Source organism: Xenopus laevis, chromosome 5S, assembly GCF_017654675.1.
Source record: "Xenopus laevis strain J_2021 chromosome 5S, Xenopus_laevis_v10.1, whole genome shotgun sequence".
Lineage (NCBI taxonomy): Eukaryota > Metazoa > Chordata > Amphibia > Anura > Pipidae > Xenopus > Xenopus laevis.
The window spans coordinates 34,277,118-34,294,986 of NC_054380.1; the positions used below are offsets into that span (position 1 = coordinate 34,277,118).

The 17,869-nt window shown below is 40.8% G+C and overlaps 1 protein-coding gene across 2 annotated transcripts in view; it reads left to right on the top strand.

The window, feature by feature from the left end:
* fez2.S (fasciculation and elongation protein zeta 2 (zygin II) S homeolog) overlaps positions 1–17,869 on the top strand; it is a 28,280-nt gene continuing 10,411 nt past the window's right edge. The window contains exons 1-5 of one of the 2 annotated variants that reach the window (XM_018265159.2): positions 1–849; positions 6,864–6,972; positions 11,222–11,338; positions 11,769–11,910; positions 15,844–16,112. In XM_018265159.2, the coding sequence (XP_018120648.1) occupies positions 515–849; positions 6,864–6,972; positions 11,222–11,338; positions 11,769–11,910; positions 15,844–16,112 (972 nt within the window). In that variant the 5' untranslated portion in view covers positions 1–514. The remainder of the gene's footprint in view (positions 850–6,863; positions 6,973–11,221; positions 11,339–11,768; positions 11,911–15,843; positions 16,113–17,869) is intronic. The other variant, XM_018265160.2, reaches the window with a different exon arrangement.

Genomic DNA, 17,869 nt, shown 5'->3' on the forward strand with positions numbered 1-17,869 from the left:
CGCTCGTTCACGCACGCGCGTCTTCGATTGCGCACGGCCGCGCAGGGAGCGGGGCGCGACTTGGACGGCCGGGTTGACTGGGGCGTTTGGTTGCCATTCCCCAGCACAGGCTGGAAGTCTTCTGACACAGTACTATTGACTCCTGTTCCCTTGACAGCTCACACAGAGTAGCGTCACCCTCAGCACGTGATACACGCCCCTCCCACGTTTCCTTTTTCCATCATTGAAGCGCAGTCAGGGGCCGCTATGGGAGTAGAGTAAATAAGAGGAAGGGAAATGCACCAGCCCCGTAGTCCCCCATAGGAACTAGCGCGCCGACAGCCAGAGCTTGGAGCCTGTCAGAGGAAGGGGTGCGCCTGGCATTGCAGGCGTTTTCCAGGCGACTGATCGAGAACGAGCTGCCCCGTGTGCCCGCTGTAATCGGGAGTGCGCTGTCCCGTGTCTACTCGTATCGGGAGCGCGCAGCGGAGCCGGCCAGTCTATTGGAATTTACCGGGGCTCCAGGAGTTGGAACATGGCGGCCCCGCTCGCCCAGTTCGATGAGGACTGGCAGGACTTCTACGAGTTCCGAGCCGCTTCCAGCAGTGACAGCGGCCGCCTGGACAAGGTGAACTCCAACCCGCCCTCCAGTGAGGCTTCTTTCCAGGGCCCCGGAGCGGTGGTGGCGCTGGAGGATCTGGCGGAGTTTGACAACGGCTTCTCTATGGAGATCATGGGAGGCTTCAAGTCCATGGAGGATCTGGTCAGTGAGTTCGACGAGAAGCTGAGCGTGTGTTTCCGCAACTACAGCACCGGCACCATCGCCCCTGTCAGGCCCATCACTGAGGAGGGAATCATGAAGGACGATGAGTGAGTAGAGTCTCTGCACTGCCACCGACTACTCCCCCCCAACTACTCTCCCCGCAACTAGGGGCCCAATTGGCTCTTCCACCCTCTGGCGCCATTAATTGTTGGCATCTATGGTACTCTCCCTCCCAACTACTCTCCCCCCCAACTAATCTCTCCCGCAACTACTCTCCCCCCACCACTACTCCCCCCCCTACTCTCCCCCCGCAACTAGTCTTCCCCCAACTACTCTCCCCGCAACTAGGGCCCAGTTGGCTCTTCACCCTCTGGCACCATTAATTGTTGGCATCTATGGTACTCCCCCGCGACTACTCTCCCCCGCGACTACTCTCCCCCGCAACTACTCTCCCCCCGCAACTACTCTCCCCCCAACTAGTGGCCCAATTGGCTCTTCACCCTCTGGCACCATTAATTGTTGGCATCTATGGTACTCTCCCCCCAACTAATCTCCCCCCCCAACTAATCTCCCCCCCAACTAATCTCCCCCCCAACTACTCTGCCCCCCAACTACTCTCCCCCCAACTACTCCCCCCCCAACTACTCCCCCAACTACTCTCCCCCCAACTACTCTCCCCCCCCCAACTACTCTCCCCCCCAACTACTCTCCCTGCTGCTGCCCCCGCTCTGACCCCCTAATCCCAGCCAATATGGGCGAGTAAAGTGCCATATTATGAGCGCGTAAAGTGCCTTGTTATGAGCGAGTAAAGTGTTGTGTTATGGGCGCTGAGTATAAAGGGTAAATGTTATTTCATCCCAAACAAATATTGTGCTGTTCTCTCTCTCTTTGTGACCACATAGTTGCTATAGAATTTGCCATAGACATCAGGCTGGTACATGGCCGCACTCCCTGCCAAACACTGCGGGTACAAATGGACTTAAAAAAAACCCATTGTGGCATTGACTGTGTGCCAGGGCATGGGGCTGCTCATTAGCTCTCTATACAGCAATCTGAAGCCCAAGAACATTCTTGTGAGGGGCCCAATTGGCTCTTCACCCTCTGGCACCATTAACTGTTGGCATCTATGGTACAGCCACCCATTTAGTGATGTTTATTCAGAGGAGGGCACAAGGATCTGAGTTAGGGCATTATGAATTATCTGGTGAGAGCCATAGCATATGATTGGCTACAGTTTCTGTGCAGGGTCCTCCTCTGTGCTTTCCTTTTACTGGTCGTTGGCATGACACAAAAATGGCATCCAATAAGGCAGATCTTTTACCTTTCCTTAAAGGGGTTGTTCACCTTCCAAACACTTTTTTCCGTTTTTATTTTTATAATTTTCACAAAATCAAAGTTGAATGTTCGTGTCTCTGGTGTTTCAGTCTGGCAGCTCAGTAATTCAGGTGCAGACTACACAAAGTTTTTGGTGCAATCCGACACACTGACAAAACACCGGCGTCAAAACGCATGCAACGGAAATAACGTAAGAGATAGAAATTTCGGATGAAGTAGCAGCGTTGATGCAACTCGACACGATGCAGGTGCAGCGTCTGCATCCAACAGTCGTGTCGTATCGGATCAACGCTGCGACTTCATCAGACAATGCATTCAATTACCTTATTCCCGTCGCATGCGATTTGACGCAGGCTTTTTTTCGCAACACGTCGGATCGCGCCGTAAACGTCCGAGTAGTCCTACCCTTAACTGTTACAATTTTGCAACATTTGGTTGACACATTTCTCAGCAGCATCTCTGGAGTATTAGTAACTATTGTATCAATTCTAACAGCTGCCTGTAATGAAACCCAGAGATTCTGCTCAGCAGGGACAAAGATAAGAAATGTGTCAACTATTTAGTTTACAGGGTCGGTGACACCCCCTCCCAGAGAGGTTTTAGAAGGTGAAAAATGACACTTTACACTTCAATATTAGAAAAAACAGTCACACATAGAAAATAGAAAGTAATTGTAAAAAGTCTTTATTTCTGATGAACAATCTGAAACCAACTGAACTGAAAAAAGTGTTGGAAGGTGAACAACCCCTTTAAGTGCTAATTCAGCCAGGCTAATATATTGGGGTTCTTGTGCTATAAGTGTGTGTGGTTCAAGCAACTGGAGATTGACCAGTTTGGCTAGACACTCTCACAGGGCCACCATCCATAAACGTCCCCTCCCCCGGACTCTGGACTCACTACATAAATGCTTTGACTCCTACTCCTCCTCCAGTTGTGGTCCAGTTCTTATCCATCCCAGGCTTGAGTTTGCCCTGGTTCCAACACCTATTGGCATAATATATGACAAATTTCTCTGAAAATCTGGTTGAGCTGTTGGGATTGTTACAGGCCGTAAAAAGAGACCAACCTCCGCTTACATATTGTAGCTGTGCAGAAATGTCACAAAGTCATAGTAAAGTGATGTGTTTGCAGGGCTTCTCAAGAGATCCAGCTGCTTTAGGTAAATTAATGGGATTTCTCCATTTAAACCATCTGCCTCTTTCCAGTATGATGCACAGTTTCTGAGCCTGCAGACAGCAAATATTTAGGGAAACTGACATGGTAGTTGTGGTCAGATAAAGATTTATTTCCCAAGTGTGTGATCCATCTCTTCCTAAGCACAGAGGTGTGAGCATACGTCCATATGTCATACATACATCGCAGTGTTTCCAGTACATCAACCTCAGACTGTTTACTATTAATCTTAATTTTTAGTTTTTTTTTTCATGTCTTTTTGTTGTGAAGTTCTCTGGCTTGGAATTTAAACTGCTGTTTGGTTGCCAGGGCATAATTCCCCTAGCAATCAGAGAGCAGCAGCAGAATGTGAATATGGGTAGGCGTATACAGAAACAAAAGAGATACGCTTCTCTGCTGCTAAAGCATTTGAATTGATTAACTGCCAGAAAATTTAGGAGATGGTATTTTCCAGAAGTTACTTGATTTAGAGGTTTCAGTGCTCGTGATTCACATTGACTTCAGATGCCCCCTAATGTCTCCTTTTCTGACTGTTCATAAGAGCTATCAGGGAAGTGAAGATAAAGTGGCAAACCACAGGGAGAGCTGCCTTGGTATCCTTAGCCTTCTGCAATTTGCTAAAATAATTTGATGTTATAATTTGATGTTTTTTTGTTTTTGTTTTTTTTTTTTTTTAAAGGTAACTTTTTAATTGATATTTAATAACATACATATAAGCAAGACCATTACAGTTCAGGAAGTATAGTAAGTGGAAGCAAATAGTAATATATGCATCAGCAACAAACAGACTATTTAAAGGAGAAGCAAAGGCTAAAACTAAGTAAGCTTTATCAGAAAGGTCTATATGAATACACCAGTAAACCCTGAGTAATGCTGCTCTGAGTCAAAAAAAAAACCACAGCATTTCTTTCCTTCTAATGTGTACACATGGGCTTCTGTATCAGACTTCCTGTTTTCATCCTAAATCGATTCTGACACGTTCCTATAAAAATCATAGGAACGTGTCAGTATGAAGAAAATGATGCACACAAAATATTTCCTGCAAAGGCCCCTACACAATGCCCCCCTTAAATCCACCCCAGCCCTGTGCACCTTTCTCAGCCGAATCCCTCCCTGCACTGATCTTCCGGGTTGCTTCACCGATGCAGTGCTGGGGGCGAGCGATCCTTCCATAGGTTGAAGTCCTGTTGTGATACGTAATCAGCGAATGGAAGGATCGCGCCGCCCCCAGCCCTGCGTCAGTGAAGCAACCCGGAAGATGTAGGAAACAGTTTAAGAGATCTTTTAGGTGGGTCGGGTGAATGCGGCTTTGCGGGGCTTGGGGCAGCTTTGCGGGGGGGGGGCTTAGAAGGGAAATATTTTGTGTGCAGCATTTTCTTCATATTGACACCTTCCTATGATTTTTATAGGAACGTGTCAGTATCACTTTACCTAGCCGGTAAAATACCTGCCGAGGCCGGGTCCGGTATTACAAATTTACCGGCAATGTACTGTAGCTGCCTGTAAATTTGTAATACCATTTAAAAGGAGCCCTCAGCCTGCCCCCAATTGCCCACAATCCCCTGGAACTTACATTATCTTTTACTTCTTCTAGCGACAGTGGCGCGGCCCGCCCCTTTTGATGTCATGACCCGCCCCTTTTGACGTCACGACCCGCCCCTTTGTGACCCGCCCCCCAGCAGCCGGTAATACATTTTAAAAAAATGGCAACCCTACACTCAAGCCTTGACTGGGGTTCAAAATAGGCCCCTGCGTTTGAGTACACAAAGGCCACAAGCCCATTAAATATTCACCGTCTATGGCATCTTACAGCACATGCCAGAATCCACACATTGTCTGTCTGAACCTGACAGCAACACAATAAAAATAATAGTTAAAGGACCAGTAACATCAATTTTTTTTTTTATTTTTTAACACGACAAATTAAACTTTTAAATCGCTAAGTCCTTATTAAGAAATAACTTACCGAAACTCTGCTTGCGCTCCTCTTCAGAAAAGGAGATCCATCGTGCAGCGCTCGATTTCTACTCCTTGTCTTCCTTATTGGAGATAGCCAGGGTTTTAATTTGTCTTTGTGGTTTTTTTTTTCTCGTTCTATACCAATTTTTTTTTTTTTTTTTTTAAATTGATGTTACTGGTCCTTTAATAGAATGTGGAGATTATGGTGTCAATCTTCAACTCACGACTACCAAACATTTTGGATGGTAGCCCTTCTAGTGATTGTACCAGATTTCATATGAAGGTGCTGCAGTGAAAGTTGCTTTTTGGAACAAGGATTTGAGAGGCCGTGTGGTGAATAGACCAGGGCAGACTTAATACAGGCAGTATATAGGCATCTTCTTCATGGCAAGTAGTCACAACAAATGCAAGCTACAGGGGCTACAGAGCAGTGTTGGATTCTTACATCTCTAGTCACATCAATTACTCATACATCATCAGATTTGCAAATATCGGTTCAGTTGCTATTAGCACCTATCGGTAATTAATATTTAAACTTTCTACTAAAAGTTAGAAATTGAATGAAAAGACTTGATCGGTTGCTAACTGGCAACTGCATGCTGTGAATGTTTTTGTTTTTCACTCCAGACTCTGTGTAAGACCAAAATTTAAATTTTCACTTTGGCAATTCTTTAAATCCTAAATCCTTGTGCTGTAATAAGTCTCATTGCATTTTTATGAATACAGTTGTCTGTTGTGTGGAATATAGGTTGTGGGGCATGATTTGCAATCTACCTTATGTCCTTGGCCTTTGAATCTTAAGTATGCAACTTTTTGTTACAGTCCTTTAAAATAAATCTTCTTTGTACCCATCATTTATGTATTTCATAAAAAAGTTTGCTATTGGCACTCTTTGGGGTGCACACTGAACTAGGGATACACCGAATCCAGGATTCGGCTCGGCCTTTTTCAGCAGGATTCGGCTGAATCCTTCTGCCCAGCTGAACCAAATCCTAATTTGCATATGCAAATTAGGGGCAGGGAGGGAAATCAAATGACTTTTTGTCACAAAACATGGAAGTAAAAAAATGTTTTTCCCTTCCCACCCCTAATTTGCATATGCAAATTCGGATTTGGTTCGGTATTAGGCAGAATCTTTTGCGAATGATTTGGGGGTTCGGCTGAATCCAAAACAGTGGATTCAGTGCATCCCTACACTGAACACTTCAATTGTTCAAAGCAATGCAGTGTAAGATTTTTAACATTTATTTGTGCAAATTAGGGTTCACTATTCTGCTAAATCCGAAAACGGAGGATTGGTAATATTAGACATTTTCAAAATACAAAGCAACCTGGTTGGTCAGTATATGAAAAGCTCTATGATGTTGCTGACCATATCCAATAAGTCTAATTATAGAATGTTAACGTTTCTCCTGTGTATCTTATACACGTATTTATTACAGACAAAAATTAAATACATTTTTTAAAAATTTGGATAAAATGGAGTCCTATGTCCATAATTAGGAGCTTTCTGGATAATTGGTTTCCAGATAACATATCCCATACCTGTACAAATATTATTGCACTTGTTCTCAAATTACAGTAGTCTGTATTCTTTAAAATTGAGCGATAAAGCCCCACAAACTGAATTAACAGTGAACAATTTTCATTGCAGGATCTGGAATGCCTTGACTGATAACTATGGCAATGTAATGCCTGTTGACTGGAAAAAGTCTCACGCAAGGGCTCTTCATCTTCCAACCCTGAACCTTTTGGATAAAGCAGTAAGTTAATTTATATGTTTATATATGTACGTTTCTTTTGTTTATTACAGTATTATTTGACTATTGTATTAATCACATATGTTGCCAGAAGTACAAGTGACAACCCATATGTTTTAGAGTTTAAAGGAAAACTTTACCTCCAAAATGAATACTTAAGCAACAGATAGTTTATATCATATTAAGTGGCATATTAAAGAATCTTATCAAACTGGAATGTATATTTAAGTAAATATTACCCTATTACATCTCTCGCCTTGAACCATTTTGTGATGGTCTGTGTGCTGCCTCAGAGATCACCTGACCAGAAATACTTCAACTCTTACTGTAACAGGAAGAAGTGTGGAAGCAAAAGACAGAACACTGTCTGTTAATTGGCTCATGTGACCTAACATGTATGGTTTGTTTATGTGCACCGTGAATCCTACAATCCCAGGGGGCGGCCCTTATTTTTTAAAATGTCAGTTTTATACAGCCTCAGGAAAGAACAGCTGCAGGGATTAATCTTCTCAATATCGGCTTCAGGTTTTCCACATGTATGCACACTGGTTGCCAAGCACTTTTTAAGCAATTTGTACTCATTAGTTTAATTATATCTTCTTCTGTGAAATAAGGTAAAATGTAAAGTCTTTTTTTTCAACACAAGTTGGGGTTTAACATATACTTTTCCCAATATATTTGTGAGTACACTTCATATTGTTTTCGTTCGTAGAAGCCCTAATTTTCCTAAGTACAGAGAATAGCAAGTAATCATTAACCAACTTTTCTTGTTCAGGGAAAACCCCTGATGCCGAAGGGGTCATTTATGATTGCAAGTGCAGTTTGAGTGCAATTGCCATGTTTTTTCCCCCACAATGCAGCATTTTTCCTAGAACACCAGTATTGTTGTGCTTTTGCACTTTGCTATAAATTGACTGAAATTCTGCTGAAAGTTTTGAGTTGGTGTCATTTCTGAGAGAGAGTGACATATGCACCAAATCCTTACAGGGGTAGATCACCTTTTAGTATGTTATAGAATGGCTAGTTCTAAGCAACTTTTCAATTGGCTTTCACTATTTATTTTCTATAGTTTTTGAATTATTTTGCCTTATTCTTCTGCTTCTTCCCAGCTTTCAAATGGGGGTCACTGACCCCAATCATCTATAAGGCTACAAATGTATTGTTATCACTACTTTTTATTACTCCTCTTTCTGTTCAGGCATCTCCTATTCATATTCCAGCTTTTCATTCAAATCAGTGCATGGTTGGTAGGGTAATTTGAACCCTAGCAACAAGATTGCTGAAATTGCAGACTGGAGGGCTGCTGAATAAAAAGCTTAATAACGCAAAATATCTCAGAATATCTTTCTCTACATCATACTAAAATTTCATGCAAAGGTGAACAACCCCTCTAAAGGGGTTGTTCACCTTTGAGTTATCTTTTAGTATGATGCAGAGAGATTTTCTGAGACAATTTGCTGTTGGCTTTTAGTTTTTATCATTTGTGGTTTTTGAGTTATTTAGCTTTTTATTCAGCAGCTCTCCAGTTTGTAGTGTCAGCAATCTCGTTGCTAGGGTCCAAATTACCCTACCACTCGTGCATTGATTTGAATAAGAATATGGAATATTAATAGGGTAGGGTCGGAACAGAATGATGAGTAATAAAAAGTAGCAATAACCGTAAATGTGTAGCTTTACAGAGCAATTGTTTTAAAAACAAGGTCAGTGACGCCCTGTGGAAAGCTAGAAAGAGTCAGGAGAAAAAGGCAAATAATTTATAAACTAGAAATAATAAAGACCAATTGAAAAGTTTCTTAGAATTGCCCATTCTATAACATATTAAAAGTTAACCTGAAGGTGAACCGCCCCTTTAAAAATAATTTAAACACTAAATAAACCCAGTAGCATTGTTTTGCTTCTAAAAAATTATTAAAGGGGTGGTTCACCTTTCATTTAACTTTTAGTATGTCAGCAACTTTTCAATTGGTCTTCATTATTTCTTGTAGTTTTTTAATTATTTGTCGTTTTCTTCGGACTCTTTCCACCTTTCAAATAGGGGCTCTGACCCCATCTAAAACTACAGGTGAATAACCCCTTTGATCTTATCTTAGTTGGGCTCAAGTACAAGATACGGTTTCTTTCTTACAGAGAAACATGAAATTTTTTTAAAATTATTTGATTAAAATAGAGTCTCTGGGAGACTGCCTTCCTGTAATTCAGAGCTTTCTGGTTAACAGATATATCTGTACAGTGCTTTATAGGTCACAAGGATGTGATGTAACATATCTGGGTGTGTCATTGTGGTTCTGTCCATGATGTCACTGAGTGTCATACATATTACATTTTCTATAATATTATTCATCACCATAGGACTCATTTACAATGCCCCAAGCAGTATACAAAGTGCAGAAAGGCTCAGTTACTTTTGATAAAGAGCAGAAAGCTCAAAACATGGTGTGCTTATGATTTGCAACAAGTCCTGCTTCTTGCCTTTTTTTCACAGCAACTATTTTCATTGGTTTCTGTGGTCGTAAATGAGCCCTAGAATATCTTAACACCTCACAGATTGTGATTTTTTCCTTCTTTTGTTTTTTCTGCTCAGACAGAACAATGTTAGAGGTGATGTAGGGGGAAAAAACTCACTGTGTACTAAGCCAAGTACAATGGAACGTGTGGAAAAAGACACATATCCGTCGAGTTCAACCTTTTATATCTATATAAAAATTGCTTAACTGCTAACTACCCCGTCTGAAGCCTCCCCATTCATTTTTCCTCAGTGTGTGCCTAAACATCCATTGCCATTCATTAGGCAACCTATTACTACAGTGTAGATGAGTATTCATGTTTGTATTATCTGTTGCATGAAGCCAAATAAACTCATACCACAAAAATAAATCCAGAATGCTTACATTTTCACCTTGTGGTCTTTTGGGGTCCCATCATGTTACTAAAAACACAACAATAGTTTTTTTTTTAACATAGTTAAACTGTCAGGGCCTCAGTATATTTTCATCTGTGTTTACCATAGCCATTTTCACCGAACCTTTTTCAAAAATTCACAAGGAGAAAAACCTGGTCAATAAAAAATGGAAATGTTGCAAAGAAATACAGCTAGCCTCAGCAACTCTATTAAACATGAGCTTAATACCTCTTACTCTAATACCCACATACTCATATGTCTCTTCCATACTCTCATACCCATATACTACCATACCCAAATACTTGTATGCTACCATACTACTATGCTCACATGCTATTTACACTTGCATATCCTTAAACTCTTTTACCGTGCAATACTGTCATATTCCTTTACTGAAATACTTTTATACTTCCATACTCAGATACTCTTACAGTATGCAAAATCGAAGTAGGATGGAGCACACAAAATAGCAGCTTTTACTGCAAAAGATTTATTGAGCACAACATGTTTCGGATCTTCATGGATCCTTTTTCAAGTGAAGATCCGAAACATGTTGTGCTCAATAAATCTTTTGCAGTAAAAGCTGCTATTTTGTGTGCTCCATCCTACTTCGATTTTGCATATTACATTGGTCAGACTGGTGTGGCCTAATCAGGAGAGAGAGCAGAAACAGATGGTGGAATTTCGTTAGAACAAACCGACCTTGTTCATACTCTTACAGTATATATACACATAATTATACTGACTAACTGTATATCTTGCATTAAAGGGGAAGGAAACCTAGTTGGCGCAAAAACACTCCCCCCCCCCCTCCCGTGTGTTGCCCAGGCTCCCTCCTCCCCCCTGGCCTACCCGTCCCGCTGGGCAAATGCCCCTAACTTGTTACTTACCCTTCTGCGCAGGTCCAGTCCAGGGAGTTCACAGACGACATCTTCTTCCACGCGATCTTCTTCCTGCTTTGACCGGCGCATGCGCAGTAGGAGCATTTCGCCGGTACGATCTACTGCGCATGCGCCAAAAGTACTTCGTGACTTTTGGCGCATGCGCAGTAGATCCGTACCGGCGAAATGCTCCTACTGCGCATGCGCCAAAACGCCGTTCAAAGCAGGAAGAAGATCGCGTGGAAGAAGATGTCGTCTGTGAACTCCCTGGACTGGACCTGCGCAGAAGGGTAAGTAACAAGTTAGGGGCATTTGCCCAGCGGGACGGGTAGGCCAGGGGGGGGGAGGGAGGGTGGGCAACACACGGGAGGGGGGGGAGTGTTTTTGCGCCAACTAGGTTTCCTTCCCCTTTAAGGGAGACCATTAAATCCTAAACCTTATTGTCGACATTTTGGACATGTTTATTTTTTAGGTGAATGACAATTTAAATCTTGACCTGTCTGATGATGAGGAGTTAAGAGAGCAACTAGATATGCACTCAATCATTGTCTCTTGCATAAATGAAGAGCCACTTTTCACAGCTGAGCAGGTAAATACAGTATTTCTCATTGCTGATAACTGGGTGATGTTTCGTATTACAGGAAATTAGTTATCTTTTGGAAGCCATGAATCCGTTTCTACAAAGTATGCACCGAATCCATTATTTTGGATTTGGCTGAACCCCCGAATCCTGTACGAAAGATTCACCCGAATACCAAACCAAATCCGAACCCTAATTTGCATATGCAAATTAGAGAAAGGGGAAAAATTGTACTTCCTTGTTGTGTGACAAAAAATCACGTGTTTTGACTATTTGTAGCCCCAACTTTTTTACATTATGCACTGTTTTGTGTTGATCAGTGACATACATTCCCACTTTAATGCATTTTACTTTCAGGTTTTATCAAAATGCACTGCAGTCTGTATTATATTATTTTTCATCTTTGGTGTCTTCAATGTTTTGTTCAATATTTTCAAAGGTGATTGAAGAAATTGAGGAAATGATGCAGGAATCTCCTGATCCTGAAGATGATACCCCTTGTCAGTCAGACCGTCTTTCCATGCTGTCACAGGAGATCCAAACCCTAAAGAAGTCTTCTACAAATAGCAGCCAGGAAGATAGTAAGTAAAATTATTCAAGGTAAATTTAAATTTGCTTACTGTAATCATTGCCTGTGGTACTACACTTCAGATTTTCAATACCATGTGTTGTATTGCTTTATATTCATCCACGAACAAAGAATTAGGTACCGGCACTCATGGCAATTTCAAACAGGGGACAAGCCCCTCACGTGTTTATTTTAGCATCACAACGTTTCGGGGGCATCGTTTCGTTTAGGGACCGTGCACCTGGTTTAATTACCTCTGAAGGGCTCAGGTGTGCACGTGCTTATATTTATCCACCCCAACTGTGTTAAATGTTATTAAATGTTCATGTTGTGTACATAGTGTAGGTGTTACATGCTCTCCCTTTTAATAGTAACAAACATAATTGCAAGGAGCAGTGCTCAAAAAACAACGATAAGAAAGAATTACCAATTTTTTTTTAAATGTGACTTCTTTATAAAGAAAAAGCAGAATCGGTGAGAACATTTATACAAATAAGGAAAATGTTTTAAAAGCCCAGGAAAATGTAAAACCAGGAAAATGTGGAAAAATTATGGGGCAGATTTATTAAGGGTCGAATGGTAAATTAGAATTAAAATTTTCGAATTTTGTTTTGTGTCAAAATTCACACATTCGAATTTGAAACCCCCTATTTGAATGTGAGATTTATCTAGGGATGCACCGAATCCAGGATTCGGTTCGGGATTCGGCCTTTTTCAGCAGGATTCGGTCGAATCCGAATCCTAATTTGCATTAGGAATCGCGTGACTTTTTGTCACAAAACAAGGAAGTAAAAAAGTTTTTCCCTTCCCACCCCTAATTTGCTTATGCAAATTTGGATTCGGATTTGGTTCGGTATTCTGCCGAATCTTTTGCAAAGGATTCGGGGGTTTGGCCAAATCCAAAATTGTGGATTCGGTGCATCCCTAGATTTATCACACCGTGACCATGGAAACAGTCCTAATTTGAATATTCGCCACCTAAAATCTGCCGAGTTCATGTACAAGTCAATGGCAGAGGTCTGTTGAGCAATTTGGAGATGTTAATAGCCTTCCTGACATTCCAGTTTTGTTTTTTTAAGAGAAAAACATGATTCGTACAAATAATATATGATTTGAATTTTTGGGTCGGAACTATTCGATCGAATATTAGCCATTGGAATTGTTCTTAAATAACCTCCCGGTGGAATTGTGAGTATATTCCAGTTAAAAAAATTTTTTAGCATGAATTCAAAATTCGACCTTTGATAAATGGGCTTCTGTGTGTTGGTGGAACTACAAAAAATTATGTAAAATGCAGAGAAACTTAAAATCAGTTAAAATTGTTGTTTCAATGTATGTGAAAATCCTAAGCAACTTTTACATTATACATTAATTTTTAGTAATTTCTATTGAAAACTGTGACGTTTTCTGTTCACATCATTGCTCCATCTGACTCTTCAAGCAATGTAGCATAATCCAGCTCTCCTAAAAAAAAAAAAACCAACACTTCACAATGTCTCTTGCATGTTAACAGAGCTGTGAAAAAGCTTGCACGGCATTGTGGGGATTGGACCCTTGGCTGGAGAAAAACTGTCTTTTGCTTTCATTAAAAACAAGCCGTGCAGAGCATAGAAATGTCCAGATGGATATCCGTTTCAATAGCAATAACAAGCGAATAACTTCCTAATAAATAATCATATTTATAAGTAATGTATATTGCAAAGATTCATAGAATTACAATTTCAGCATACAAAATTTTGTTTCAGTTTTTGGGTGGAGTCCCAAAAAGTCCTGTTTCTTAAATGGGAACTTTAAAAGTCAAAAAAGTTAAATAATTTTAACAGGTCTACTGCCTAAAAATAAACCCATCTTTAATTTGCTTTAATTAAAAAAATCTGTATAGTTTTCATAAAACCATTCATAAAACCATGCTCCAGCTCCCCTTCTTTCTACGCGCACGGATTCAGCCTGCATGAATTCCACAACCCGGCTGGTGGCTGCTTTACTTCAAAATGATAAGCGATACTTCGGGTTCATTTATCCGTTTGGTCCTGATAACGCCTCACGCTGCTTCCTTGACACTTCAGAACTCAGAGGGGGGGCGATTGTTTTGACGTAAAGCCAAGGACCAGGCCAAGGAATTCATGCAGGCTGAAGTTCGTGGGCGTGGAGAGAAGGGGAGCTGGATCGCAGAAAATCACAATTTTTATGAAAAGGGTACAGAATTTTTTATGGAAATATATTGAAGATAGGTTTATTTTTATGCAGTGGTCCCGGTGAAGTAATTTAATTTTTTGTCTTTATATCCCCTTTTAAGGAGAAGTAAAGATAGAAACGTTGAAAGTGCTAGCAAATTTTATTTTTTTGTATAACTCTCAGCGCTCCTCTCCTTAAAGGGGATCTATTGCGAAAATGAAAATTTAATATAAACTTCAGTATACTAAAATAAGTAGGGGTGCACCGAATCCAGGATTCGGTTCGGGATTCGGCCTTTTTCAGCAGGATTCGGATTAGGCCGAATCCTTCTGCCAAGATGAAGCGAATCCTAATTTGCATATGCAAATTAGGGGCAGGGAGAGAAAGCGCGTGACTAAAAAATATTTCCCCCTTCCAACCCCTAATTTGCATATGCAAATTAAGGTTCGGTATTTGGCCGAATCTTTTGCAAAGGATTTGGGGGTTCGGCCGAATCCAAAATAGTGGATTCGGTGCATCCCTAAAAATAGGAAACTTTCTAAATACAATCAATTAAAAATTCTATACCATTTTTGAAATAATCAAGTTAGTCTTCACTATTCCTCTCTTAGCATCTGTTTCTCCTCATTCTGTCTTCATTCAGGAGTTGGGTGTCAGATGAATGATCCAATAGGCTCCTTTTGCCTAGAAGATTTATTAGAGCTCATTCAATTAAAATCACCAGAAATCCTGTCTCTCTACATGCAGAATTTGTTACATCAGTTAGAGTGAGCTCTAATTCATCTGCTGGGAAAGAAAGCCCCCTATAAGATATATTAGATCATTCATCCAGGGTCAGACTGGGGGGCCCGGGACTACTGGCGCAGGCCCCCCCCCCCTCCGGACCCCCCGCATGCGCGCACATGCACTGTGAGAGCCGGTCACAGAAGGAAGACTTTTAGATGCGCACTGTGAGACCCAGTCGCGGCAGGAAGAACTTTAAGATACGCACTGTGAGACCCAATTGCGGTAGGACGATCTTTAGGCGCGCACACACTGTGAGAGAACTTTAGAAATGCAGGATGCGGATCTGGGCTGGCTTGGCCCACAAGAGCCGGGGGCCCACCGGGTTTTTTCCCTGTGTCCCGCCGGCCCAGTCAGACCCTGCATTCATCTGACACCCAACTGCTGCATGAAGACAGAATAAAGAGAAACAGATGCTGAGAGAGGAATAGTGAATATAAACTTGATTATTTCAGAAACAGTAAAGAATTTTTAATTGGATGTATTTAGAAAGTGTCTTACATCAGTATGAGGACACTTACATTAAATTAATTTTTGCGATAGTTCCCCTTTAAAAAGCTATGCACTGGCCTGGGGTACTTTATCCTGAGTGCTGTGCCACCATCTTCTTTTGTTTTCACAGGCATTCCCTGCACTGCCCTGGGTGATTGCATACACAGTACAGAATGTCTTAGTGGATTACTGTACACCTTTGGTCGCCTTAAGTAGGTGCAGGGGATGCCTAGAAACAGCAAAGAAAATGTAAGTGCTATACACCAAATAAAATCCTGTAGGACAGGGAATTTCCAGTATTCCTTCCCATGCTTCTGGCCTTGTTTTCATTTAGCTGTGTGTGCCTGTAGGTGATTCTAATTTGATAAGAGAAAAACATGCCATCGAAATGAGTGTGTGTGTGTGTGTATAGTAGGCCATTAAACATGTGTTTATCCTCATTTAATCAAGAGTTGTTTGCAAGCTTTTAAATCTGGGTTTTCATTTGAATTGCAAGAAGTGAAGAGGATGTCCGTTGCGGAGTTAAACGATCTGCTTGAAGAAATTGAGACAGCTATTAAGGATTACTCAGAAGAGTTAATTCAACAGTTGGCTTTAAGGGACGAGCTAGAATTTGAGAAGGAAGTAAAAAACAGCTTCATTTCAGTCCTCATCGAAGTACAGAACAGACAGAAAGAGCACAAGGAAAATGTGAAAAAGAAGAAAAAGCTGAAAAGTGCAAATGCGCAGAATGGCTCAAAAGAGAGGAGTCACGTGCCAGGAACGGTAATGTTATATACACCTGCTTTATGTGCTGTTATTATATGTACTTGATCAGGATTTCCAAGGGCTAATACAGGTATAGGACCTGTTATCGAGAATGCTTGGGACCTGGGGTTTTCCCGGATAACTGATCTTTCCATAATTTGAATCTTCATACCTAAAGTCTACTAGAAAATCATAAACATTAAATAAACACAATAGTCTGGATCTGCTTCCAATAAGGATTAATTATATCTCAGTTTAGATCAAATACAAGATACAGGTATGGGATCCAGAATGCTCGGGACCTGGGGTCTTCCGGATAATGGATCTTTCTGTAATTTGGATCTTTATAACGTGTCTCCTAGAAAATCATGTAAACATTAAAGGGATACTGTCATGGGAAAAAAACATTTTTTCAAAATGAATCAGTTAATAGTGCTGCTCTAGCAGAATTATGCACTGAAATCCATTTCTCAAAAGAGCAAACAGATCTTTTTATATTCAATTTTGAAATCTGACATGGGGCTAGACATATTGTCAATTTCCCAGCTGCCCCATGTCATGTGACTTGTGCTCTGATAAACTTCAATCACTCTTTACTGCAAGTTGGAGTGATATCACCCCCTCCCTTTTCCCCCCAGCAGCCAAACAAAAGAACAATGGGAAGGTAACCAGATAAGAGCTCCCTAACACAAGATAACAGCTGCCTGGTAGATCTAAGAACAACACTCAATAGTAAAAACCCATGTCCCACTGAGACACATTCAGTTACATTGAGAAGGAAAAACAGCAGCCTGCCAGAAAGCATTTCTCTCCTAAAGTGCAGGCACAAGTCACATTACTGGGGGCAGAGGGGAAATTGACAAAATGTCTAGCCCCATGTCAGATTTCAAAACTGAATATAAAAAAATCTGGTTGCTCTTTTGAGAAATGGATTTCAGTGCAGAATTCTGCTGGAGTAGCACTATTAACTGATGTGTTTTGAAAAAAAAAAACATGTTTAACGATGACAGGATCCCTTTAAATAAACCCACAAGGCTGGTTTTGCCTCCAATAAGGTTTAATTATATCTTACTTTGGACCAAGTACAAGGCAGTGTTTTATTATTACAGAGAAAAAGGAAATACTTTTTTAAAAATGTAATGATTTGATTATAATGGAGTCTATGGCCTTCCCATTATTCAGAGCTTTCTGGATAACTGGTTTCCGGATAACGAATCCCATAACTGTACTGTTTTATTACAATGGAGAAATCATTTTTAAAAATTTGGATTATTTGGATAGAACGGAGTCTATGGGATAAGGCCTTTCCGTAATTCTGAGCTTTTTGAATAACGGGTTTCTGGATAATGGATTCTTCTTCTAGTATTACATTATTAATGTAATCCCACAAATTACATAGCCGAGGATGACAAATCCTGCCAAGCTGCTTACTGCATGTGATACATAACAACTCACTGCTTTGTTTTTTAAGGAATTGGAGATAAGTCGGCCCAGGAAAGGGTATTGGTATCATGTAGGTGAAAAAAAGTGTTAATTAAAAATGTGTTTATTGCCCACATTTCAGTATCCGCTTTTCTTACAGCTGATTGTACTCTCTGCTTAATTTTTTATTTATTTTTTATGGGTGGGCGGTGTGGTTAGTCTGACAGACGTATTCTTGTTGATTTACTGTACAAATGGAGACACTTTACAATAGCATTTGGCAGCTGTTTTCATATCCAAGCATTAAAGAAAAATATTATGTAGTTCATTATAATATAGTTCATTATAATAGT